This window comes from Eschrichtius robustus, chromosome 5, assembly GCF_028021215.1.
Source record: "Eschrichtius robustus isolate mEscRob2 chromosome 5, mEscRob2.pri, whole genome shotgun sequence".
In the NCBI taxonomy this organism is placed as follows: Eukaryota; Metazoa; Chordata; class Mammalia; order Artiodactyla; family Eschrichtiidae; genus Eschrichtius; species Eschrichtius robustus.
In genome coordinates, this window is record NC_090828.1 from 3,274,397 (window position 1) to 3,301,763 (window position 27,367).

At 47.4% G+C, this 27,367-nt stretch overlaps 1 protein-coding gene across 27 annotated transcripts in view; it reads right to left on the minus strand.

Moving 5' to 3' along the window:
- LRRFIP1 (LRR binding FLII interacting protein 1) overlaps window positions 1-27,367 on the minus strand; it is a 147,209-nt gene that overhangs the window by 49,212 nt on the left and 70,630 nt on the right. For 16 of the 27 annotated variants that reach the window (XM_068544171.1, XM_068544167.1, XM_068544160.1 and 13 more), the window contains exons 2-6: window positions 18,663-18,749; window positions 12,012-12,029; window positions 8,636-8,683; window positions 6,971-7,015; window positions 6,293-6,343 (exon numbers count right to left, since the gene is read on the minus strand). In XM_068544171.1, coding sequence (XP_068400272.1) covers window positions 6,293-6,343; window positions 6,971-7,015; window positions 8,636-8,683; window positions 12,012-12,029; window positions 18,663-18,749 — 249 coding nt within the window. The remainder of the gene's footprint in view (window positions 1-6,292; window positions 6,344-6,970; window positions 7,016-8,635; window positions 8,684-12,011; window positions 12,030-18,662; window positions 18,750-27,367) is intronic. The other 11 variants (XM_068544168.1, XM_068544165.1, XM_068544164.1 and 8 more) reach the window with 3 other exon arrangements.

The window sequence follows — 27,367 nt, forward strand, 5'->3', positions numbered from 1 at the left end:
GTGGTTGAGAATCTGCCTGCTAATGCAGGGGACACGGGTTCGAGCCCTGGTCTGGGAAGATCCCACATGCCACGGAGCAACTAGGCCTGTGAGCCACAACTACTGAGCCTGCGCGTCTGGAGCCTGTGCTCCGCAACAAGAGAGGCCGCGATAGTGAGAGGCCCGCGCATCGCGATGAAGAGTGGCCCCCACTTGCCACAACTAGAGAAAGCCCTCGCACAGAAACGAAGACCCAACACAGCCAAAAATAAATAATAAATAAATATAATTAAATGCAAACGTTCATCACGGAAAAAATGTCTATCATGGCAGTATATCCTCTCTATCAGTTTTTCATTCATCCAGTCCTCCTACTTTATTTTTCAAAGTGAAATCTGAGCACATATTTCATGATTTCATAATTTGTTCTCCAGAAAAAAAGAGAATGATTAAGTTAAGCATATGCTTGTCTCCCTTCTCTTCCCAATTCCCAGCCAAAGCTCGGGCTCTAGAACTGCTCTCATTCATCTATAAGGAAATTTCTGCTGATTCAAGGTAAGAGCTGCCAAGTGTCAGGGACATAACCAGCTCCTGAGACAGAAAAAACAACTGCTAAAAATGGAAGGAGATGCCAGGGGATCATGGACCTGAGTCCAGATTCCAAGTAGAAGCTTTGTCATATAACTTTAGGCAAGTTATTTAATCCACTGGAACCTCTACCTCCTTGGCTGTGAAAACGTGCATGGTAATAAATACTTTACAAGGCCATTGTGAGGATTAAAGCTGATTAAAATGAGTGCCCAGATCAGTGCCGACTGTATGGGTAAGTGCTAGGTACTGAGGAAGGACAGGATACGTTTCCTTGTTAAAAGTTCGGGGGAGGGGAGACGGTTCAGCACATATTATGCAGCTGTGACGTTGATGAAGAATAAATATATGGATTTCCAGGCAGATTATAAATCCAGATTCATGAAACCCTGACTATAAAACTGTGTACTTACTTGTGTTACAATTCAAAAGCAAGTCTATTCGAAGTTTCTAAATGAAAAAGAGTATGTAGAAATCCTTAAAAATTAAAATTTAAAACTATGAGTACATTAAAACATTTCTGAAATAAATTTGATAGTAAAAAACCTTTGGAGATTGGCAGGAATTTTATTCAGTCTAATTTCCTTTTTTTCTCTCTCTCTCGAGAGAAATAATCTTGCATGTCAAGGACTTGTATATTTCAGACCTCAGTCTTATTCCTTTGTTATCTGTTTAGAAGCTAGTTTCTGGAAAAAATTAATATTGAAGGCTAACATCAATCAATTTTAGATGATTTTTACCTTGCTAATAAATAAGGAAGAAAAATGTATTACATATATAAACCCTCTGGCTTTCTACTGTTGCTTATAAAATACATACTGCTGTAGATGGATTTTTCCTTTTTGATCTTCTCATTCTCTTATTTAGCCTGCAGCGTAAAGCAGAGGGTGGGTGAAGGTTGGGAGAGCAAATGCCCTCCTTCAGTTGTCCCTTTCTCTTCTGGCCTTCCACGAAAATGCAGGAAAAACCCTTCTTTTGAAGGCTTTGTGGAACATCCACACTTTTCTGTTGTAATGAAACTCTGTCATAGAGAATGTATCCCTACGACGTAGTCCCAAATCTGTTGACCTCACCAACAACATCTCTGTAGTGAGAAGTACTTTGACCTTCTTAAAGAACACACCAACTTTCTCCTCTTGGGTAGTTTTTCTGTGTTGAATTCAGATGGGTGGAGCTGTTTTTAGTGGCATAAGAGGGTAATAAGGAGAGTTGAAAATTAACTGTAACAACATTGGAATAAAAAGTCCACAGAAGGCATATATCACCTTCATCTTAAGTCAGGTCTCGGATGTTCACCTAGCTTTGTTTTACAGAATTTTTTTTCAACACTCCTCAAACCACCTGCATCCTGGTCACGGGGTGTGCTTCCCATCCTAGGACATCGGAATACCCAGAGGCCCGGGAATATGCATTTTAACAAGTTCCCCAGGTGAATCTTACATATAGTAACATTGAGAAGCACTGCTCTAAGAGAGAACAAAATAAAGACATTCACCAATCAGCATTGTCTAAAAGAGGATAAGTAAGATTTAAGAATAAATGTCCCATCAAAACCGATTATTCTGATGGTAACTTGTGATTAGTCAGAATGCTAACAGCTACATGCAGTGCTGTCAAAGTATAACCAACTTCATGCGTGACCATGCAAAAGGCAACTGTTATTATTTTAATGAATAGTTTTAGGTATTCTTCTACTGAGTCAAAAGACAGAGCACCTTCAAGGGCATTACAGATGGGGAACAAAATAAGAAAGGCAAAATCACAGCTCTGAAGTGCAATCCCTGATGCACTCAATTTAGTTTTAAAGTGGAGGACAGCAGCCTCACCGGGAGACTCCGGGGACCAGCGTGCTGCGCCGATGTGTGGTCCTGTGAATTATCATCTTAAGGGTAAAAATATATTTTAAAAACCGGAGTTTGCTAGATATTTTTTCAGTGCAATGGAATGAATGAAGCACAAAATCCTTTTGGAAAAAGTCCTTCAAGCGAAGAAGTGGATAATCCGCTATAATAATTTCAGTGCTGAGTCACTATAATGCTGAGTGTGATTAATGCTGGTGAGATTACATTTTTCTTCCTTTCAGTGTAATTTAAGTTTACAGGTTTTCAGAAAGCATAAGGCGTACAAACTCTTCTAGATGGATGTAAGAAGGGAAATTCTGAATTTAAATCTAAAGGCTTCGTTTTTGTTACCGGATTTGGGGTCTTTCTCAAAGAGCACTTTCTGGCCAAAGAGCCATCTGGGACATTTAATTTGAAAGGATACAGATTAGAAAATAATAAATTTTTCATTAGATACAATGACTTTAAATTCAATCTCTTAAAGGAAATGTAGAGGCTTGGGAATTCTTGATCTGATTTGAGTTCCCTGAAGAAGACACCATCTTTCCCATCTGGTGTCTGCAGCTGCTACCCCAGAGCCTGGCAGACAACGGTGCTCACAGGCCGCCGGGTGAGGGAGATGGTCAAGCACCCACACCTGGGTTCCAGACCCGCCCACGAGGGTCAGAGCTGTACCCAGGAGGCTCCGGGAAGAAGAGAGCTCGCTGTGGTGTGTGCACCTGCCCTCCGGCTCTCAGTCCCCAGGTAAGAACAGGTGCGTGGCATGTGTGTCTTTTCAAACAAAGGTGTACAAAGGCTCATGAGATTAGTGGAAACGCCACAGGTTATTATCTCCCACGCAACACTATTAGGATCAGGGCACACGTCTGCCCAACCATCTCACCCAAGCGTAGGGACCCCCGTACTCCAAGTCAGGCTGCGACTGTCAGAGGAGGGATGGAAGAGAAAAACAACAGAAAAGAGTTGCCCAAAATCAATTAAAAAGCTACGTAAGGCATAACAGAAACATAAAACAAAAAACAGGCAATCTTGAAAATCTTAATGAAATTAAGTTTTTTTCATGACTTCTAGGATCTCGTGTGGATTTACAAATGCAATTACGTTAGCATCACCATAAAATCCATTAGCGTTAAATAAAACTTCCACGGCAGATGCTGCTCTAATTCATGGAATCTGAAGCAGTCTGAGCAATCCTTTCTCCTCCTCTACCTGAAACATTCTATTTACATTAGGCAAAAGGTCAACAGATGTGTCACTCTCAATTTTTAAGTAAAGAAAATTAAGTACTTATGGTATCTAAATCTAGGTTTTCTGAGAATGTCCATACAAACGCTAGAAAAAAAATTTCCTCCATTTTTAAGGGTTTATCACCACTGTCAGTGGAGTGAAGAGGGCCTGTATTTTGAGAAAGTCAAGAGATAAAAGATAGGGTCTTTGAACTTTGCAAACGAAAGATTTCCGAATATTAAAATATGAAAAACAGCAGAGATTGGCCCTACGCAGAGATGGAATGAGATGAGCCCCCTGGCGGGGGAGGCGCAGAGGGGAACCCTGCTCGCCCACCAACCAGGAGAGGCCACTTCCGGGCCCCCGAGGGGCTTCGGGATTGATGCTGTCACAGAACCCTGGCCCTGAGCAGGCCTCCTCGCTGCTCTGGGCTTGTTCTATGTCTGTAAAAATTAGAAGGTTTGACTCTTATCCCCAGGATCCAAGTTCTCAAGGTCTGTGATTTTTAAAGAGAGTTATTTCTTTAGATCAAGTGCATCACGGGAAAGAGCAGGGGAGCACGCCACCCGGCTAACGACGAGAACCCATCCACTGCTGACTTTCCACCTTCTCCCCGTCTCTTAGCACCCTAATTGTGGAGCTCCTCCATAAACTTTTATATCCTAAAACAAATAGGCTTGTATCTTGGCAAAGAATGGTGTCCAGCACAGAAATTTAGCTCATTTCTGGTTAAAATCGTTGAAAATGAAATAAATGCTATAAACACACAAACAACCACTAATAATACAATGGTTTTAAGCTCTTTGGGATCAGGAAACCCTCTGAGAATCTTAAGAAAGTGACAGATTATTTTCCCAGAAAAATGCAAGTACAAACAAAATCTTGAATACAATTTCAAGGAGGATCGCAGATGGAAAATGCTGTTTTGAAACAGAGTTTGGGTTCTTTCTCCAGTCTCTCTCCTATTCTCCCTTGAGCCCAAAACAGTCAGGTTTTGCCCTCACTATTTCCATTAAAAGTGCCCTTGTCAAGCTCACCGACGTCTTGGCCAATGGTCATGTGAGTCCTGTGCTCACATGATCACTCCCCGTCTCCTGGAAAAGGTATCTTCATCACTTGGTTTCAAGGACCCGATCTCCTCCTGCGCCTGCTGGACAGCTATAATTTCTGACCCTTGTCTACAGATTCTGCAAACTGAGTTTTGCATTGATAATGTTTGGGTTACATAAATCTTACTTCCTCTCGCGTGAATCATGTCAGAGGGCATGTGAGGAAGTTACAACTACATGGCTAAGGAGAAAGTTTCAAATAGCAAGGAAGCTCTTTAACTGACTTCACCTTTGAACCGTAACTTTCCAGCAAAACCACGATGGATATGCTTTTGGCACTTTCAGGACAATGACAATTGTTAATGGCAAAGCAACAGTGTACAGCCATCCCTCGGTATCTGCGGGGGTTGGTTCCAGGACCCCCCCAGATACCAGAATCTGCAGATGCTCAAGTCCCTTATATAAAATGGCGTAGTATTTGCACATAACCTACGCACACCCTCCTGTACACATTCAGTCATCTCTAGATTACTTGTAATACCTAATACGATGTAAATGCTACATGAATAGCTGTAAATACAATGTAAAATGCTATGTAAATAATTGCCAGTTCAAGTTTTGCTTTATGGAACTTTCTGGACTTTTTCCCTCCGAATATTTTTAATCCGTGATTGGTTGAATCACGCAGAACCTGGGTATATGGAAGGCTGACTGTATCACCTTTCTAGTTTATTGTTATAAACAGCTAAATTAAATGTACATTTGGTGCGTATATAAGAAGGCTAGGAGTTATATCACGATTTAATTGCCACGGTTGATTAAGTCCTTCAGTAAAATGGAGTGGCTGCGTTGAGACCGAATTATTACCAGCAGAGAGATGCAGCTTTAATCCAGTGGTAAACTACACCGACACGCTCAGATTAATTCACTGACTTAAAGGACTAAGCAAAACACATTTTTCTCTACTTCACTTCCCAAAGCATGCCATGTTTTCAAGTATAATTATGAAGATTTTTGGAATGTTTAAGGAAAAATGTGTATTTGTGTTTATCAACCATCAGGCTGTCAGTGATGAAGAGATTTCATTATAGTTGATGAAAGGAAAGGCTCCTGAGGCCCCAGGCTGGATGGATTCAATGTGCTCCAATTTTCCACCGGCAGCCTACAGCAGCTTTCAAGGAACTATAGGAAACATCACTGAATAATAGTTACTTTAATTTGTAGTTACTTTAACTGAGATTCCAATTTGCTGGGGAGCATGTGGACTTCCATAAGGACAGAATGAGCCTTCATGTTCCCCTTCACCACGCTAGCAATGAGGCAACTTACTCTAAATGGGGCAGTTTTGTGATGTGGACCAACATGAAGAAATGAGGGCGTCCACTCTGGGGAGGAAGACACAACAAAACTGCTTACGCTTAGCAATAATCTCTCTACATCACAAAGAGACATCCCACCATTGAATAGACTTTAAATAAGCACCTTAGTTAGATACTGACTATGTAAGGCTACAGGGATAATGAACAAGAACTTTGAATGGAGGGATGGAAGGGCCAGGAACGTGGACGCAGACTGTACCATGCAAACTCAACCATCCTGGTTACTGACCCTCAGACTTCCGCGGCTACCCACTGACACGCGCTCATCTTCATCAGATGCCTAGGAAAAAGAAAGGATGAAAACAACCATGAGGAGATGATGTAACAGACACAGAGAAACCAATGACCAGCTCTCAGAGGGAAGCGGCTCACCCGACACATGGCAGGGGGGCAGATCAGGCCCCTCTGAAAATCTCAGTGCACGTGAGCCTGGGTTTTGGCCAAAAGGGCTTTGTTTGTGCACCTCTGTTTAAAAGAAGACTGGTTCTGGGTAACACGACTTTAATTTCATTACAGTGACGGTATTCACTTTGCTGGTAACCTACAAACATGTAGCTTAATGCATATTACTCTGCAAATTATTCATGGGTATTCAATAGCGAAAAAAGCACTAAAACTGTCATGAATATATATTAATACTCAGAAAATTTTCAAACACGCTCCCCTCACCAAAGTCAGGTCAAAATGCTAAAAGCTGAGTTCACAGTCTTTGTTTAGGTAACAGTATCAGTGTTAGTTAATTTCTTTCATAAGTATCATTAAGATATAGATATAGATACAGATCTATAGATAGATGTATATACATATAGATAGACGGATAGAGAGACAATTTATGTATTTCAGCCATTAACACTGCAAATCAGACTTCAGTCAAAACGCCGAGGTAATGAATGAACACAGTACTAACCGACGTGCTTCTTCTGGATCTACGGGAGTAGCGCTCACTGTCTTCCTACCAAAGCAACGGAGGAAACAGCACAGAAAGGTTAGGGGCAGACACAGGAGAAGGCTTAGATACTCCATAATACAGTATTTCTGATATAAATGTCAAACAAATATTTTCTTTGCTTTTGCTTAAAGGCTTCAATTAAACCACTGGGGGAAAATGTTTTCTTCTAAAAGTGGGTGGGGGGCTTCAGCACACAAATAATCGGCATATTTCATTTTGGCTTTAAAAACAAGTGCGCGTTGGGTGAAAAGCAGGGTCTTAAGTTTTTCTGAATCTAACGTGGTCCATTTAAATCAGCCTACTTTTCTTCTTACATTCAAAACCTTACTCACTTCTCTTCAGGAATCGGAAGAGAAATCATTTTCGTAAGAGATCCAATACGGGTGCCACCCTATCTGCTATATCTTGTGCATTCTAAGGTGCTCCATTTTGCATCTGGACGTCTCTGAAGTCGGGGCATATCTTATCATCAAAGTTGCTCATGATTATAATTAGCAACTTTTTTTTTCTTTCTCAGTGGTATATAAAACTCTGACACATCTTTTAACTGTGTCGTACGATTTGATAAACATACATCTACCTGTGCCATATAAACTTAGAATGATGGTTTACACATAACAGAGGTTGAAGTTAATAATTTTTTAAATAGAGGAATTGTGTGTTCTTTATATTTCAACAACTGTTTTCTTTTATATTATACACAGATCTCTAAATGTTAGGTAATTTTATGCTCCCTTAGATTATTTTATGTGTCAGGGACATCTAATAGGACAGTTCCATACTGGCCAGGTTCTCAAGTGCTACAGGTATGTGATGATGTCCATGAGGCCAGTCAGCAAGGTGACAAGGACAGGAAGAGGTGGGGAGCGCTCAGGTGGATGAATTCATGAGAGGAGGCATGAAGCCGTGCTCCCTCGGGACCAGTGGACAGCCCCTGGAATACCCCCTCTTCTAGAACCTCCCGCCAGGGGGCAAGATCTCCCCCTGGGAGGGTCGTAAGGACAGGGGTATCGTGAGGGGCGGGCCAGCTCTTAACCGACTAAGGAGGACAGCTAACTCGTGCCAGGAAACACGGTGAGAAGGTAAAGGAATTTTCTCACCAGAGGACAGTGGTTTCTCAGGCACAGCTGACGGGGGTGCGGGTGGGTACCCAGCAGCGAAGTCTAGAGGTTGGAATGGGGTGACCGGGCAGCTGACTGCAATCATGAGTGAAGGAAATGCAGCATCACGTGTCCCCCTGGATTCCAACTAGAGCTGGCTGGACCGGATGCTCGTGGGAAGGTTCTCGCGCCGGGGGCACATGCCCAGCCTGAGTGTCCCCAGTGGGGAGTCCACTGCAGAGGAGATCGGGGTCATGGTCGGGGTGGAGACCCTCACAAACGCTGGCCTGGAAGCTCCAGGAGTCAGCTGCTACTGAACAGACCTGACACCAACGCCTGGCCAGGGCCCCTTCTAACCAGGCTTCACATGGGACGTAAACAACCAAGCCAGATGCAAGCACGCCCAGCAGGAAATCGCTCAGTATTAAATTAGGGTGCAACAGGGATCTAGCCATGTAATTAAACTGTGGAAGAATCCAATTACAAACCATTTAAGCTTCTAAAAATCAGATTCAAGGCCTACCATCCATTGCTCGATGTCGCCCCACTTTGTATCCAGCCCATAATATTTCTACAGACAGAAGGGAAAGAAAATTAGGCAAGAAGTGCAACGGTAATCGCATAGGACACTGTTCTGACATGCATTTCCAAACTGCTGCCTAGCCTCAGGGTCAAGGTAGCATGCCAAGGCAAAGCAGGGAAGCACATGGTCAGGCTCTGCCCCCCAGGCGGCCTGTGAGCCTGTGAAGCCTCCCGACCCGCTCCCTCGGGGAAGACAAGAGAGCCCAGGACAAAGCAGTCCTGGGACGAGGGGGTGGCCTCCGGAGAGACCAGGAATCCAAACTGAGCCCAGCAGCTTTCAAGCCCCTCTATAAAGCTGTCCATGCCTTCAGAGCAGGTGTACTGCAGGAATAAAGCACGATTTAAGAGAAGCCAAAGCCATCCCCGTGTTGCTACAACACGAGTGAGAACACCAGAGGAAAGGGGGAGAAATGGTGTGCTGCCCCTAGATTTCTGGTACACTTGCTCCAGCTATCTGATAGCCATGCTAAATTTAGGCCCTCGAGAATTTCTGGGCTGTGGACGTCTTTATAACATGCCACTGATGGCAAGATGACCAAGTAGGCTGTTGCAGAAGAGGTCTTGGCCCAGGGAAGAAAAGTTCTGCTTGGTGATTTCTTTAGCCAACACCTCCATGTTTTCAGCTTGCCTGTCTAAACCGCAATGGCCCAAGTTGGAAACAGAAAAGCAGATTCAGGGTGGCTACTACTGTTACTAAATACAGCAATTCCAAATTCAGGTGGGAACCCAGGTAGACTCTCAAATAATGGGGCTTTGCTGTTCTCCTCACTTTTCCCTCAATTTCTAATAAGAAAAACAAGAAACAACCATCCAAACCTCCCTATCGTATGACACAGATGGGATTTTCCTCTTACACGTGAAAAGCTTATAATCAGAAGAAAAAAACTGGATGCTAGAGTACATGACAATTTTTGAAATTGTTTTACAATTACCAAAACAGGCCACTATGTTTGGTTTAGTTTCCATTTATTTTGAAGGGCGGCCAGATTTAAAATATATATGTGGCTCTTCGATGGTCTTGCCCCTTTCTCTTAGAGGTGGCAGCAAGTAGAAAATTGGAAGAAGAAAATCAGGAGGGAGAATTTAACAATGCTTTAAAAATTCAAACAATACAGAACCTTAATATCCAAAGCACATAAGCCACATCTTTTTCTGTAAGTTCCTTTCCTTAGACTGTAAATCGAGAAAGGAAATAAACGTAAACACTTCCTAAAGTCATGTTTTAACATCAGTTTAAGTGAAATGCAACGGCTTAAAGCTATTCTGCGTTCAATTCATGTTAGCCCCACTCTCACTGTGAAATTCCAGATGTGAAAATTTGATGCCATCAACCTTCCTTTATCTCATGGCTTAATTATAAAGACAGAAAGAAAATGTGGTTTTTAAAAAGGAGGGGGCCTATAGAAATTGACAAAAAGTAAATTCCAAAAGAAGTCTGTGTTATCCGATTTTCTATTTCCATATTTCCCTTTTTGGCCAATTCTATACCCATATCAAATACTGCATTCTACCTATTGCTCTTTTTAGGACAAAAATAAGAATCAGTATTTAAAGTCTTTCCTCGAGTCCACAGGTGGCCTTATAAGCAGCTGCTGTAACTCTACAGCTACATCTCCATGCCATTCCATGGAGGGAGGACACCCTTGGAAACAGTAAGTGCGGTTAACGAGTAGTCCTGGTGTTAGCTAGCAGTGGCGGCACAGCAAACTCTAGAAAGTGTACGATATTGCAAATGTAAACTGCTATGATTAGCCAGTGAGTCATGCAGAAGGAAGCAAAAGCCAGACGAATGAAGAAGTGCTTGACTTTCAGAAACAGCTTTGATTCCACAGGAGAAAAACCGTGATGGATGTAGCTGATGGGCTGGAACAGAGCCTTACTGCTTCCTTTTCCGTTTCCTGAGTCTTAGTGACAAGGAAAGCCTTCCTCTCCCTTGGACACATCTTTATTATAAAAATGTGTACCTGTTTTCCCATGGAGGGCTTCCTGTTCTCCCTCTAGTTGTACTTTGTATACAAATGACCATCCTGACAAAGTTCTAAGGGTGCATCCCTGGTGAGTTGGTAAAAAGAAAATAATCTCGATCCAGCACCAGATGGGAATGAATCAAAGCGGAAATGACCAGATAGGAGTCCCTTGTCTAGGTTTTAGGCAATTATGTCCTGCTCCATCGGATACTGTGATGGTTCCCAGCCTTGTCTTTTACCTATGAAATTCTTACCTAGATTCTCTATGTACAGGTTGGAACTCTAGCTTCAATATACATTTCCAAGTGGACCCTGCAAAAACTAACAAAGTCCAAATAGATTCTGGCACCTACTTAACTGGTTTCTTAACACTCTGGGGGACAGTACTTATGCAGAGTGAGCGGGGCAGGAAGGAAAGGCAATCTGGAACTGTAGCTGGTAAAGGAATCCAAAACCAGAATTTTAAATTTACTGATATAGAGTGTTTAAAGGGTTGGCATGTTCTAACCTATGAAATTAAGTCACCTTGTTTTGATTTTCTTAGTTGCTCTCAGAGACAAATACAGTTCTTCTTTATCTATAAACTAAATAAATTTGTAAACACGAAGCTATCACAGGTGTCGTAAGTAACAACAATTCATTTTTGGGAAAGACTCACTGTAAACACTTTCTATAAGTTCTCAGGGCACCGCTTACTCCTTCCTTCGTTATTGCTGGATCAGGAGTCACTGACTGGGTTGTTTTCCTCTTTATTTTCTGTGTCTGGCCTGCTCAGTGCATTTATTTCTAAACCTCAGCTGCTTTTACAAAATACTAGGAAACCGAGAATATTGGGGATAGAAGGCAGGTGTGTTTTATTTAAGCTGTTGGATTTTACTGTTATGTCGTCGTTTTCTTTTTTTAACTCAGACTTTAAATCAGTATGTCATAATCTCCTAATGTGTGGTAATATGCCTTGATAGCTTAAACCCCTTCTAATAAAATTATATGAGAGGATAATCTTTCTTTTTAAATATCTGATTGCAAAAGGTTTTCCAAATTCTGAGGTGTGATTTTTATTTTGTCTTAGAGTTAATTTTTCTTCTTAAACAATTTTCTAATTTCTTGAGAAAAGGAAGATGGGAAGAGCTTTCAATACACAGAAATGTATGCTGACGGCTGCTTTGCGTGTGGGCTGAAGTGGGGACCTAAGCATTCTTGTTGAAACCGATTCATAAATAAAGCAGTAAAAGAAGCAGTAAGAACTTCAATGAGTTTTCAATCAAAGGTGTTATTTCTGAAAGGTGACCAGGTCCTTGGCAAGGGAAAAAGAGTACATGCAAATTAGGAAATAAAGAAGGAAGAGCCTACCTTTTGAACCTGATAGATCTATAGAGGAGGGCAAAAGAAATTGGGAAAGAAATATAAAATCCAGTTACAGAAGTATAAACATCAGAAAGAAAGGTTCTGTAAGTACCTAGAAATATGAGTAAAAGCCATATTGGAAAAAAAATATGAATGAAAAAAACCTCTTGAAGTCTCATTGAAATAATCAGTAATTTCATAACAGATTTTACATTCTATTTTAGATATGTTGGTGAAACACAGGCATGTCCACACAAGTCTACAAGAATCCTGCTACTATTCTAATGCAGAAGTTTGCATAACCTGTTACCGTTAATGGGAAAAAGAACTTCCATCTTCAATTTAAAATTTCTTTTCACCGTGATCAAAGTTTAACAAAAAAGTACAGAAATTTAATTGGAAAGTCAACTGGTCAAATTCACAAAGAGGGAAGAAAGAGGCTTTCACGTTCTGATTCATGCAGAATACGTGGAAAATTCAACAGATACAAACAGAATACCAGGAAAATTCCAGCCAAATGGAGTGATCACTGGAATAGAACTGAAAAAAATTTGAAAAGCTTATTATCATACCTTGACACATTAGTTTGCTCTAGAGCTTTCTCCTAATTTTGTAGTAATCTCTAGGTAAGACTGAGATGTCTACTCCACCCATCCGTTCATTCATTCATTCAACGAAACTTGGACTGAGTCAGGCATTGTTCAAGACTCTGCCACAACTACAAGGCTCGAGACTTGGTGCTTCTAGTCCTACGTGGGTGAGCACAGGTCAACATATTCAACACTATGACTATTAAACACTGTGCCTCCAGCAGAGATGTTTATCAGGTCAGTAGCAACAAGAGAAAGAGATGCGCTCTGATCATCACATCACCTGGGCATCATACCACCATTTTTTTTCCATTAGTGTAGGTTCTCGAACAAAGTTAAGAGGTTCACTCAGATTTCCCAAAGAATATCTACATATTCTCCCTAAGAAATCCATTAAAAAGGAGCTCATAATCCTTTGAAACAGCCCCCAAGCACAGCTAATGCAGTTGGTCCTCACCATCCTCACGGGTGAAAAGAACCATTCTGGAGGGTGCAGTGGGCGGCTAGGAGGGCTGGGGCTGCCTGGGCCATCTGGACAGATCTGCAGCCGGCTCGAGGCCCCCATGTCCTCAGGGTCTGCTGGGGCTTGATGACAGGTCTACTCTCCTCCAGGACTAGTGACACTTCTCACCTCTCCTCTGTGTGCACTCTCATGCTGGCCTTGGAGGGTCCCAGGCACTAGTGCGGCTTCAACCACGACCCATCTCTGACACCCCCCGGTGGTGATGCCAGCTTCCTGCTCTCCTGAGCCCCCAGCGACGGTCACTGCTCTCCAGGCATTCACAGCCTCCGTGTGCCTGCAGCCGAGCTGACCTCCTTGCTAAGGAAAGCCTTGGTCTTGCTCAGAAGCACCTGTGCAGAGGTGGGGTGGCTCGCCAGCCGGTGGAAACAGGGATTGTGTTTCTCAATTTTTACACCAAAATATCAACCCTACTAGTTAAACACGGCTCTTCCAAAACATATTCATTTCCACTTAATCAACAACTTAAAATGCCAGTGCCCGGGCTATCAGACTGTATAACCTCAGATTGTGGTGCTATTTCTAATAACAGGCCCGGAGATGTGATATGCGGAGGGGAGACCGAGGGATGTTGTCTGTACACCGTCCTCAGTCCTAAAAGCGCGTCCCCAAACCTGCAAGCTTGTCTGTCTCCTCTCTCTAGATGTGCACACGAACGCCCGTGCACACCCACGGGCCCACCCGTGCACACTCCCCCAGCCCGGGACACGGGTCACGTCAAGAATCAGCTAGACGAACAGCTGCTGTTCCCGTGTTCACAAAGCGTGTTCACAGCGGACACAAAGGTCCGTTCTGTGTTTATATGATGAGCCCTGAATCAGCACCAAGGAAAAAACTTGTTTTTCAAGGTGCACGTCTGCTTGCAAAACGCTGGGGACTACGTGGACCTTCCCCCGCCTTGGTGGCGCGTGGCAGCATGCTCTCTGCCAAGGTTAATCCCAAGGTTAACACACGGACGCCGCCCTTTGCTTTCGCTGTTGGTTATGCACCTGATTTGGAGGCAGAGGATGCACTGGGAAGACTACAAGCTTTGCAGCTTTTCCAGGTCTGGATCTGAATCTTGGCCAGCCACTCGCTCAGCTTCTGGGAAAACTGTCTAATTGAGGTCCGTCTTCCTCGCCTGTCAATAAAACCCGGACAGACCCCTCTCCAGACTGTGAGGGCACCCAGTCCCGGCACCGCCACACGCCAGGGGCTCCAGGAGGTCCCTGCCAGGCCCCCCGCCCCACCCCAGATCTCTCTGACTACAAATAAAAGATACGTGTATTTTATTTTAAACCTTTCAAATCCCTTTTTTGAGGAAGCAGACATAACGCTTTAAACGGCAATGCGCTCCTGTCCCAAGCACACTGAATTTATGATAGCAAAACTGTCCTTTGTATGAGTCAGTGCTCCTGGGCTCACACATCGATACAAACCACGGGGCAGAGCCCGGGCCCTCTCTCCATTCTCCAGGTCTCTGCCATCTGACTCTCATCACCCACGAGGCCTTCTTGCCCGTCCTGGCTTTCCCCACCTGCAGCTTCTTCATTCAGCGTCTGCACTCACCCACTGTGCTGCCCGGAGTTAACTTTCTCTGCTTCCTGCCTGACAGATACAGGCCCCCCACCGAGGGTGTCATTCTGCACCCAGATAATTCACCGCGTGGGGCTGGGCCATCAGGCACGTGGCCTGATCCTGAGAAAGGTCCCTGGAAACGTGTTCCCACGTCTGAAAGCATCTCTGCGGTGGCTGAATGCTGAGGGCAGCCAACTAGCAACTTGTTTTTGTGCGAGACCTTCCATGGAACTTGAATCACGACAAAACATTTTCATCCCTGTGAACCACCTAAGTGTCTTTACCGCAAGAATAAAGAATTTCAATGCAAACTATTATATAGAGAATGGATAAACAACAAAGGAACTACATTCAATATCCTGTGATAAACCATAGGGAAAAGAATATGAAAAAATGTTTGTATATGTGTAACCGAATCACTTTGCTGTACAGCAAAAACTAACACAACACTGTAAATCAACTATACCTCAATAAAATAAATGTTAAAAAAAGAATTTCAAGATTCTAATGCCATCTACTAACCAACGACACTGTGTGTCTGACCGAGTGAGGCAAACTGTGGTATTTTTAATCAGATTTCCCAGGTTTTAATCAACTTTTCTCTGCAAAGCCCGAGGTCCTTAGCAGGCACCAGACACCCCAGGGCAGGCCACGCTGCACAGGAGCTGGGCTTGAATCTCAGCTCCTGCCGGGCCAGGTTGCTTCAGTCCTCCGGGCTCCCCTGTCCTGAGAGCACAGTGGGGCTCCCAGGGCCTGGCGAGGCTGCTGTGAGGGGCAGTGCTGTGCCTGGGGTGGCAGGTGGCGGGGGACCCTCCACACGGTCCCCCGCTCCCCCCACCGACATTCAACGCCCATTTAATGATACCAAAATTAAATGGCCCTGACTTAGTTTCCCATCTTTGGGTAGCAACTGCAGTTTTGCGGCTTGAAATATTGCAACTGAAGTGCAGGAGTTCAGCAGCAGATCACTCTGCAGAATTAAAATGGAATGGGAGGGGACTTTCTTTGACTCCAAGGGGGAAAAGGGTGCTTTGCTTTGAAAGGAGGCCCTTCAAATAAATGGTTTCTTACTTAGCTGAATTCCTCTTAACTTTCATTTTCTAAATCAAGAACTTGTGCCAAAGAACTCTGTAATAGGCTGCTTATGTTATCAACTATATATTTAATTCAATTCTGCCCATAATTAAGGCTAGAACATATTATAATCTGGGAGATAGATATGTCTGTATATACTACGTAATTCATTTTGGCCTTGATTTTGTAGAAATTTTACCTTTCTGAGAGTAACTTTCTCTCACTTGTGAGACAAATGGTAAAATGATTATCATTGATAACACCACCAAGAAAACCAAAGGCAGGCCCCCTGACAGGTTCAAGGTCATCTTTCCCGAGTCCAGTGCTCCAGCTCCAACAACAGAGCGGAGGGGACAGCCACAGGCCACCAGAGACACTACCAGGTGGCCACTTAGTCAAATGTGGCAAAACCTGGAGGGGCAACAATATATTTTGAAAAATTCTTCTTACAGCTCTTTCAAGGCCTTAATATAAAAAAGACTGGGGGCTGGAGGGAAAGCAGAGGAAGCAGATGAACGAATGAGCCACTGCTGGCTCTGGAGAATGCAGCCTCACCCCGCAAACTGTGAAGCCACTGCATTAACCGTCGAGCTTCCCTGCCAGTTGGTTTCCAAAGCAGAGGGGAGGGGCTGGCAGCGTCCTGCACACGGGGGCTTTGCAAGTAGCTACTGAATGGACAGCAATATTCTAAACAGACATCGATGCCAGGCAGTTTGAAAAATCAATTTGTTATTTAAAATCTCTAACTTAGGGAATTCCCTGGCGGTCCAGTGGTTAGGACTCGGCGCTTTCAGTGCAGGGGCCCGGGTTTGATCCCTGGTCAGGGAACTAACATCTCGCAAGCTGCGTGGCTTGGCTCAGTCAATCAATCAATCAATCAATCAAATCTCTAACTTAAAAACCAGTCCAGGCTAAGAGAACTATTCCATTAGGTGGCCTCCAACGAGTACTCTTTACATCAGAGTCTGGTACCCGGCTGTTGCTGCTGTCAGGGTGATTCCTAAAGCCCAGGTGGCACTGTCTCAGACAGGTTAAGTGACAAAGGTCTACAAAACAACACCACCTGTCCCTTTTCTCCACCTTCCAGCCCAAATACTTCACCCCATAGACTTTCCTGAAAATGCCTCTGAATGTCCTTTAATAATGACTCCTGGTCACGTTCAGACCCCAGAGTTTGTTTACAGACAAGTATGAATCAGGTTCCCATCCTCACCCTTAACTGAGCTAATGGCGGAGGGGAGGAGCTTCAGGTGACCCACCAGCCTCAGGAAGTTTCAGCTCAGTTGTAAAGTCCAAATAACTAACACGAAAATTCAGGTGTCTCTATTTCCAGTTTTAAAATAATAAATATGATTCTGGGTGGGGAAAGGCACTGAGAAAATGCGAAACCCGTGCTCCTCTGAGTAAATTAAGAGAAGAAAAGCACAAAAAATTAAAATACTAAATTAACTAGAGGCAAAATATCATAAAAATGAGAACTTAACGACTGTATCTGTATTTCCAACAGTGAGGGAGAGCGTGGTGATCTACTTTCAAATATTTGTTTCGCCTTTGTTTACGGGTAGTTACAGGACAAGCGATGCCTAAAATACGGTCGGGGTATGGCTGCCACTCTGCTCGGGCCACTTCCCAACATCACCGCTGGCGTGTTGTGTGGCCCTTCTCTCAGGGACATGTCCCCTCCATCCCCAGCACTCCGGGGGCCACCTTGGGGGCTCCCACCCTCCCGTCATCAGGACCCAGGTATGACTCTCCTAACTAACCCCCTGGGCTTGAGTTTCTAGTAACCTTCAACCAATTCTTGGAGCCACGTGGGAGAGGTTTCCTCCTCAAGTTCAAGCCTGGCCACGCCCCTCCCCCCGAGTACACACGTCCACGCAGAGTGGCAAACCCCGCAGTCAGGCAGGGAATGACAGTGGGCACCTCGCCTCTACAGGGAACGTGACCTTGGGAACCTGGCAGAAACTGCAGTGGTTTTATGAGAAACTGGAAATCCAGAGTTTTATCTGAAACCTCACAAGTTTTAAGACACCGGTTCGACTTTGAAAATTTGGCTACATGAACCAAACCGGACTCTGAGTATGAAAATCAGCCCTGGGGAAAGCAGCTGGCTGCCTCTCCAACACAATACATTCAAATCTTCCAAACAAGCAGAGCCGCCGGTGGGCCTGGCACGGCTGCTCCCCAGACCCCGCGAGGCCGAGGCCCAAGGGAGAAGGCGGAGAGCATGGAGAGGGACTCGCTCATTCGCTGCGTGGGCTGCAAGGTCACAGGAAAGCCACCCCTTAAACTGCGAGTGAAAGAGCCCTCACGCTGCCCACGTGGCTTCTGGCTCCGGCTCAAGGTGGTGAAAGAAAGTAGCAAACAGCATTAACAGGTGTGTAAACACATTACTATCCACCTTCCCAGGAGGGCAGTTTCTTTCCTGGTTATTTCATCCAGTGTTTATTCTGTTCTCTGTATCACACAGGGGCTTCAGGCCTCATGAAACCTATGAAAAAGTGTAAAAACCACAGGGGAGGTATTTTTAAACGAGACTGGTTAGTCTCAACAAATAATAACCTGTTCTTCTTTCACATTTTAATTCAGAGGACGGGCATTCTAGCTCAACAGTTAGAACCTCAAGTCCAGAGCCAGCACCTCTTGGCTCCTTCCAGCCAGAACGCTGGGCTGGGGAGAGCCACGCGGGCAAGTGCTCTGTGCAGAGGCTCGTCCCAGGATCCGACAGGTTGAGTGTCCAGGATGGGCCATCTGGCATCCGCGTGCTATGCCACGCCCTGACCTGATCTCGAGCCAAAGTCACAGGCACAGGTGCCTTCAAACCGAGAGCGACAGCAGAGGGGCAGGTGCCCCGCGCAGGCCCGCGCTGCCTGGAAGGAAGCCTCCCGCGAGAACCGACGAGCAGCCCGGCGTTACCTCCTTCTGCTGCCGCTCCAGCTCCTTCATCCGGATCTCTCGGGCCTCTGCTCGTGCCGCGCGCTTTGCCGCCAGCCTGGCCTCCGCCTGCAACAGACCCGGAGATGCTGTTAGGAGACAGACCAGTGGCTCCTGTCCAGGACACGGTTGACAATGATGCTCTTGTTCAGAGCTTAATAAATAGTAACACAGACTTGTAAGCGTTAAAAGGGTCCAGGAATCACGGTCACCACAGTTACAGTAGTCACGACTGCTCCCTTGTATTGACCCCTTACTAAATGCCAATGGGTGCTATTCTGAGGGCTTCAAGCATATTATGCCATGGACTCCTCGTAACAGCCCTATTGGGGAGATGGTGTTACCATACCCAGTTAATAGATAAGGGAACTAGGGCACAGAGAGGGTAGGGCGCCCACGGTCACACAGCCCGTAAGTGGCAGGGCTGGGCGGTCTGCCTTCCTCTGGAGCGATGACAGATTAGTGCACGGAGCAAAGCACTAGAGCTGGACAAGACCCTAGGTCACTGGTTGAACCCCTCCCTTTACAGAGCAGGAAGCAGAGGCCTGGAGAGGCCACCAGACCTGTCCAAGGTCACAGGGCTGAGACTCTGGCCCTGCTTTCCAGAACTCCTGTCCAGTCACCCCTCACTACTCCCCGCTGCCCCCCAGCTGCCCCTTCAGCACCTGAGCACTGGGAAGCCCATCTTTTCTCAAGCAAGACATCTTCGACCAGAGCAGAGTGGTTCCAGCTGTTACAAATGTTACATTAAAACAAAACCTGGGGCTTCCCTGGTGGCGCAGTGGTTGAGAATCTGCCTGCCAATGCAGGGGACACGGGTTTGAGCCCTGGTCTGGGAGGATCCCACATGCCGCGGAGCAACTGGGCCCGTGAGCCACAACTACTGAGCCTGCGCGTCTGGAGCCTGTGCTCCGCAACAAGAGAGGCCGCGACAGTGAGAGGCCCGTGTGCCACGATGAAGAGTGGCCCCCGCTCGCCGCAACTAGAGAAAGCCCTCGCACAGAAACGAAGACCCAACACAGCCATAAATGAATGAATCAATGAATGAATTTTAAAAAAAACCAACAAAATCTGGCTCCATTTAACTACCTGTCAACTTGTAGCTGATTTGCCTTATTCTACTCAAGAGCATCTAAAACCCTTGACCAGGACCAACCAATGCCGTCGGACCTGGCACTTGAACCCTGTTTCGCATTCTACAAATCTCGAGCTTATTCATTATCTCAGGTGATAAAATGGCCCGGTGAGGTGAACGGTGCAAGGGTACCAGGATTCAGGTTTTCTGGTGTCAAACAAATCCATCCTTTCCACTTAATTTTTTATGGGAATACACTTGTGACTCTTCCAACAGTTCTGACAGCTTTCGCCGTTCCCTAGGTCATCTTAAAACGGGGCCATCAGAGACGGCCACGTGCTTCTGATGTGGTCACTGGGACCAGCAAGCAGTGAGGTGGCCCAAATGTCCTGTTGCCCAGTTTCTTCCCAAAGGCCAGGCACCCTGTACCGCAGGCTCCCACCAGGACCGTGGCTCCTCATGTCAAGGACGTCCCTCGCCCTCACCCCACAATTACGTTGCACAGAACTGCAAATTCGTCTTCTTTCTAAGTTCTAATCTAGGTTGAAAATTGACCACAGCTGATCTGTCAGAGATTAGCTAGCTAATGTCCTTATAAGGAATTTATTCCATAACCTGCTTCGTTCATGTGGTTTCTTTATCAACCCAAGCCCAGGTCCTTCAAATCAAGGATGTCAAAAATCACAACTGCATCAGAACTTTGATACCTCATTGCCATTTTCAATTTTCTAAACCATGTTACATTGTGTGATGAGCCACTTGCTCAGGGTCTATAAAAAGGTCCAGCCAAAACGGAGGGGAGGGGAGGGGAGGGGAGGGGAAGGTTTGATAGACGGACATCTGGGTACACTGACTCCCTATAGCCCCATCAACGGGCCAACACGAGGTCTGTTTCCACGCTGAGTGCAGCTGCCTCTCCAGCCCTTCCTGGGCTCCCTGGCTGTTGGCTCAGGGTCTAAGCCGGTGTGGACCAGGCAGCCAGAGCCCATCAGCTTGGGAAGGGGGCGGTGAGGAACAGCGAGGGGATTTAGGAAAAGAGAAGGGAGGGCATGGAGGAAGAAGAGGGGGCTGGAGGAGTGAGAATGTGAGAAAGAGGCTGGAAGAAGGAGGGGCTGCCAGAGGGGGACAGGGGAGAGAGGCATGTGGCAGGCAGAGTTCTAGGGTGGTCTCCGAGATTCCCGTCACTGCTGTACACGCTCTACATTCTCCTCTCCCCTTGAGTGTGGCCAGAACGGTGAGTATGACAGATGTCACTCCTGTGACTGGGTTACATTATACTGCAAAGAGAAATGCACTAGTAATGAAGGTCCCTCATCAGCTGACTTTGAGTTCATCAAAACAGAGCTCCAGGGTGGGCCTGACCTCATCAGGGGAGCCCTGGAAAAGTGGGCCTGGAGGTCAGACAGAGACTCCTGCTGGCCTCGCAAAAGCAAGCTGCCACATGCGAGAGGGCCTGTGAGGGGTCGCATGACAAAGAATGAGAGCGGCCCAGCTGACAGCCAGCAGGAAAATGGGACCTCAGTCCCACAACAGCAGGATGTGAATGCCATCAACAACCACGTGATCCGGGAACAGGACTCAGCTCCAGAACGGATGCAGCCTGGCCGAGACCTTGACTGCAGCCTTGGGAGACCCTGAGCAGAGGGACCCTGTAGGCTGTGCCCAGACCCCTGACCCACGGGAACTGTGAGATCATCAACGTGTGCTGTTCTAAGCCGCCACGTTTGTGAGTATCTGTCACGCATCAGCAGACCACTGACACGAGGCGGTGAGGTCTGGGATGACTCCTGCTCACCCAGCGTGGGTGCCCCTGTGACTAAGGAGCCTGAGCCCCTGCACGCCCACCTCCTCCCCAGCCTGTTCGTCCAGCCCCCTCCTCTGCTCGAACTCCTCTCGGGACCGGAGCAAAGATCCTCAAAGAGACCACCTCTCTGAGCAGGTGGTCCCTGCCACCTGAGACGGCCTCCCCACCAGGCTGGCAGGCCTCCAGAATCATGTCCCATCAGACCCCAGCTACTCTGGTGGGCCTCTACCCACCAGCAAAGGGCTCCCGTCGTGGCCCACCTCCTCTCTGGGCCTCACGCCCACCCAGCGTGTCCGTCCTGTCCATGAGAACAACCCCCGACCTGAGGGACCTGGGCTTGGGTTGACAAAGGGACCACATGAATGAACCAAGTTACAGGACAAGCTCCCTGTGAGGACACGAGCTAGCCAACCTTGAAGACAGATCGATGTGGTCAGGCTTCACCTTAGATTAGAATGTGGAAAGAGATAAATAATTCAGTAGAGTTTCAAATGCTTGCAGTCACCGCCGTATGAAGCACCTACATCTCACAGGATTCTTCCATGACTCATATGCGGGGAACAAGGCTCTCGTAACACAGGAAGTGGTAACAACCATGCTTGCTTCTGGGACTCTGGCTAAAAGCTAACGGATACACAAGCCAATGTCTGAAGGGGCACAAAACCTATGCACAGCCAACTTCATTGGCACAAAACCAGTATCAGCAGAATAACCCCGACACAGCCTGCGATGCCTAAAAGAAAAACCGCACAGAGCTTCAACAACACACTTCACTCTAAAACGCTGACGTTGCCAAGAACACAGAACAGCGAGACACAGAGCGTCACAGGTGCTGCTCATTTAAGACAGCATGAGAGGAAACGTCTGGTAAGATCAGGCGTCCAACGAACAGAAAGTACAAAATAGCGATGGTCCACCCTGGTGACCTGCAGGCACGAGTTCATTCCCCCCAAAACTTCCAGGGAGGCCCAGCCCTGCCCTCCAGCTGCCGACCGTCAGGCGAGCGGTTCCAGGGGTCGGTGTGCCCCCGGCCAGGGCTTCGGTGATGCAGGACAAATCCTTTGCGGACCGACACCTTTGTAAAATATAAACTCACATGCTTGAGGTCACGGCCGTGTCACACTGTTTGAGTCTCCAAATGCACACTTTCACTTTCTGTCCCTCGCCTGCAGGGGACTGCAGCTTCCTGGCCATCAGCACCCCAGCCCAGGCCTCGCGGCACTGCCGAGACTGCAGGGGAAGGACTTTCAACATGCAGTTTGGGGCCCCAGTCTCAGGGGGTGCACACAAAGCTCTCGGGGACCATGTACAAGTGACAAGTGCTACGGTGGGTGAGAAACCGTGCTGGGGCTGCTCTGCAGGAGAACGTAACCCGTCCGGGTGTCGGGAAGGCGTCCTGGAGGACGGGAGCCCGAAGCCAACGCCGAGGAGCAAAGAGGAGAAGGCCAGGCGAGGGGGCGGGCTGCAAGGGGCCAGCACAGGGCGGCGGAGTCCCGAGGGCCCCGCTGCCCGCGCTAGCCTCAGCCCTGGTACCTGGAACCTTACCTTGAAGGAACACGGAACCACTGACGGGTCTGAAGAAGGCAGAGCACAGTGGGGTCTGACTCTCGCTTTAGAAACGTGGCTCTGGCTGAACGTGGGGAGCAGGAGTGGGGTGGGGAGGGCGGCGTGAGACCCGGGAAGTGAGGAGAGGCTGCTTCTGAGCGGGGGGGAGGGAGGCCGAGAACATGAACCACGTGCCAAGGACGAGCGGAGAGGCGAGAGGGCCCTGGAGGGAACGTCAGGAGCCCAGGGTCCCAAGGAGGCCCACGTGGCCCCAGGAGCCAGCCCGTGCCACGTCGGACGCCACTCACCCAAACCCGAACCCAGGCACACGGTCTGCTGACGCCTCCGGCCTCGGAGGTGGGGCATTTCTCCACCCTGACCCCCTCCCCGCCGCGCTCCCAACCTCAAGGGAGACGACAATGGCCGAAGGGAAAGGATGGAGCAAAGGAGATGGACCTATGGCATTTAGGGTACAAACGATAAACTGCACAGGGCTGTAAAACAAGGTTTGGGAAACGAGACTGCCCAGGCTCCCCCTCCCCCCGCCCCCGATGGCTGTCAGCTCCCACTGGAGGTCAAGGTCAGTGGGTCCTCCACTGGCTACCAAGCCCCAGGCCTGCTCGCTGTGACCGCATGGCACTGGCAGGGCCGCGCGCCCCCCCCCAGAGCTTGGTGGCCGGGCCGGTCCTGCTGCCCGTCCCTCAGCCCACTGTCCTCGAAAGGGGCTCTGGAGCAGGCGTAGCTCCGGACCCCAAATCCTCCTTTTTTGGCCCAAGACCATCTTTGTTGAGATACACACTGAGACATTCAAGGATGACGTGATACGGCCTCGCTCAGGTGGGGAGAGTGGCCGTAGGCTGGCAGCTGTGGGGCTGGTGGCAGGAAGGGGGGCCCTTGTGCCCCAGCGGCAGCCCCTGGGGCTTGTGAAAGATGCAGAGTCTCCAGCCCCACCCCAGACCCGCTGAGTCAGGGCCTCGGGTGCGGCCAGTCTGGGCTTCCACCCGCCCCCAGGGAGCTGGCTGCTCCCCCCAACGCGAGGACCTCTGCCTTCTGTTATCCCATCTCCGCTTGGGTATGTTTGACATTTTTCATAATAAATAGCAAACATTTTTTGAAGGAAGGAAGGGGGTGGGGGAAGGGAGCAGAGGCTGAAAGGGAGAGAAAGAGAGAGAAGGAAAGAAATGAAGAAGCCCCAAGGCCAAGCTCACTGCCGCGAGAAGGTCGCCTGGCGCCATTGCTAAAAACCCTTGCAGTGTTGACCCCCAGCCCTCACCATCGGGCCCCCCTCCCTGTTCCCGCGCACCTCCAGCATTAGGGAGGAGGGGAGGGAGGAGCTGACCCAGCCGGGCCTCCTCTGACGAGATCCAGGCTCCCTGGCTTTCTCAGGACCGCCCAGTGTTGGTGGGGAACGAACGCCAGAGTCCCAGCCCCCTCACAGGGGACACAGCCCCCCAGGATCCTACCGTCCTGACCTGGAACCTCATAAACAGAGCTTTACAGACACGGGGCTTTAAAGCAAGGCACCCTTTGATGGTGGAGATGGTTGGGAAGAGAAGATTCCTTTTATCACCAAAGTTGCCTCCTAATAATTCTAAAAAGCTGAACCCTTGATTCCAAAGTTCCACTTTTACATTTTATTTTGCCAGAGATAAATAAGACAACACTCCGATACTAAGGTGATATGTATGGTCTGAGAGATGCTAAAAACACACAAAGAAGCACAAGTCTGAGCCCCAGGGCCTCCTAAACAAATGGCTAAAAACAGCCAGGGGCACCCAGCCAGGGTCTGGGACACCAGCCCTACAGCACCCTGCAGGTCCAGGGGTGGAAGCATGGAGGCCACCGGCCAAGGGCCCGGCCCCAGGGGCGCACATGCTGGCTGAGGAGGTAGACAACCAAAGTGATGCTTCCCTCTGAAATGCCCTCTCTCGGCGGCCCAGACCCGGGCTGGGCTGGAGAAAGGCTGGAGGGTTATATGAAAACGTCACCGGCAAAAACAGGAGTTACATTGGTGATGGGTCTCTGCACTAGGCCAAGGGCTTGGTCAGCTCTAGTTCTAGATGGGACCACAGAGCAGAAGTGGATTCTACCAGAGCGGGACACAAAAGTCAGCGGATAAACAGATGCACGCCTGTTCTACCAGTGACCCTGACAGGCCTCCTGCTCGGAGCACCAGAAACTCCCAGCTGCAATAAAACTGTCTTCCAGAGACAACGGCTGCTCCTTTCTTCAGGGTCAGGGAACTCAGGGACAGCCCCCTGCTTGGCCTGGGGATTGAGCAAAACTAAAAGAGAAGTTATGCACCAGGACGGGAGGAGAAAGCCCTGGGTGAGGCGTGCCCTGCCCTCCGAGCCGGGCCCCTGCACAGCTTCCTTCCTCCCTGAACTCCTGTCTGTGCTGGAGGTTTTGTAAGCAGTGGCGGACACTGCCTGAGGGTGCGGCAGCCACACACCGCCCCCAGTACCCTGCACCCCAATTCCAGTGACGTCGGGGGCTCTAAGAGCTCTGATAATATCTGTATCCTTTTGTGGCTCCTACCCGTTCAACCCCACATCATGATCTTCGGAAAGCAGAAACGCGATAAACACTGGTGGAACCGAAGTCCTGCCTGCTTGGAGAGGACAGAGGTGCCCAGGACATAGTCTCAACAGCTTTCTAAAAAGCCCCACACGACTTCCGGAGTCCTGACTCTGCATACTTCCTGAGCTTCGAAGCTTTCCTGGGATTCAAGCATGGTGTGGAATTCTAGATCCCAAGACCTCTCACCCCGCAGTCCCAGAAAAAGTTCTTATTCTGTTCTTAAATTCTCCTGGGGTTCCAGAATTCTACATGGAAGCTGGAAGGGGTTTATGAGCCGTAACTCTAGGACGACTCTTGAGAAATGGGCCTGAGCGGCTTTCGTCATTTCCTCCACCTGGAAGGAGGAAGGCCTGGAGCCTGGAAAGGCACCGATGTGATGCCGTGGGAGCTGCTCCCAGGCTGCCCCGCAGAGCCCGGGGAGACTTTCTGCTCATTACTGACGTGCCAATCAGTGACCCTAATGCTCTGTGATGGCAGAATTTTCTTCAGGCCACGTGATATGTTACCACTGTAGTTTATAACCTCTTGGGGAAAGTTAAAGGATGAATTTAAGGTTCACTCATGTGAATATAATAGGAATATCATGCAGTTGAAGCCTGCAGTGTGACAAAGAACTGGTTCTGTTTAGAAACAAGCAGGGGCCCTCTGTCTCCACGTGTGACTGTTCCTGGGAATGAGGAAGGACTACAGCTCCTGTTGGGCAAGGCTGAAATCTCAGAGTAGCTGGTGGACACACACAGCCCCGTGTTAAAGTGATTTACAACATGCTGCAGACGGCGCAAAGGAACCATGAGGCTGTGATACAGAATCCCTTTCCTGACTTGCCATTTTTTTTTCTTTTTTTCTTGAAGTAGGATTGAGTTACAATGTTGTGTTAGTTTCAGGTATACAGCAAAGTGATTCAGTTATTTTTTTCATATCATATTCTATTATAGGTTATTACAGGATATTAAATATAATTCCCTGTGCTGTAAGATATATCCTTGTTGCTTATCTATCTTATATACAGTAGTTAGTATCTGTTAATCCCAAACTCCTCATTTGTTCTGCCTCCCTCCCTCCCTCCCCTTCCCTTTTGGTAACCATAAGTTTGCTTTCTAAGTCTGTGGGTCTGTTTCTGTTTTGTACATAGATTCATTTGTATTATTTTTAGATTCCACATATAAGTGACATCATATGGTATTTGTCTTTCTCTGTCTGACTTCACTAAGTATGACAAAATCTAGGTCCCTCCATGTTGCTGCAAATGGCATTATTTCATTCTTTTTTTTATGGCTGAGTAGTATTCCATTGTGTATATATACCACATCTTCTCTCCATTCCTCTGTCCATGGACATTTAGGTTGTTTCATATCTTGGCTACTGTAAATAGCAATGCTATGAACATTGGGGTGCATGTATCTTTTTGAATGAGAGTTTGTGTCTTTTCTGGATATATGCCCAGGAGTGGGACTGCTGGATCATATGACAACTCTATTTTTGGTTTTTAAAGGAACCTCCATACTGTTCTCCATAGTGGCTGCACCAACTTACATCCCCACCAGCAGTGCAGGAGGGCTCCCCTTTCTCCACACCCCCTCCAGCATTTACTATTTGTAGACTTTTTAATGATGGCCATTCTGACTGGTGTGAGGTGATACCCCATTGTGCTTTTAATTTGCATTTCTCTAATAATTAGCAATG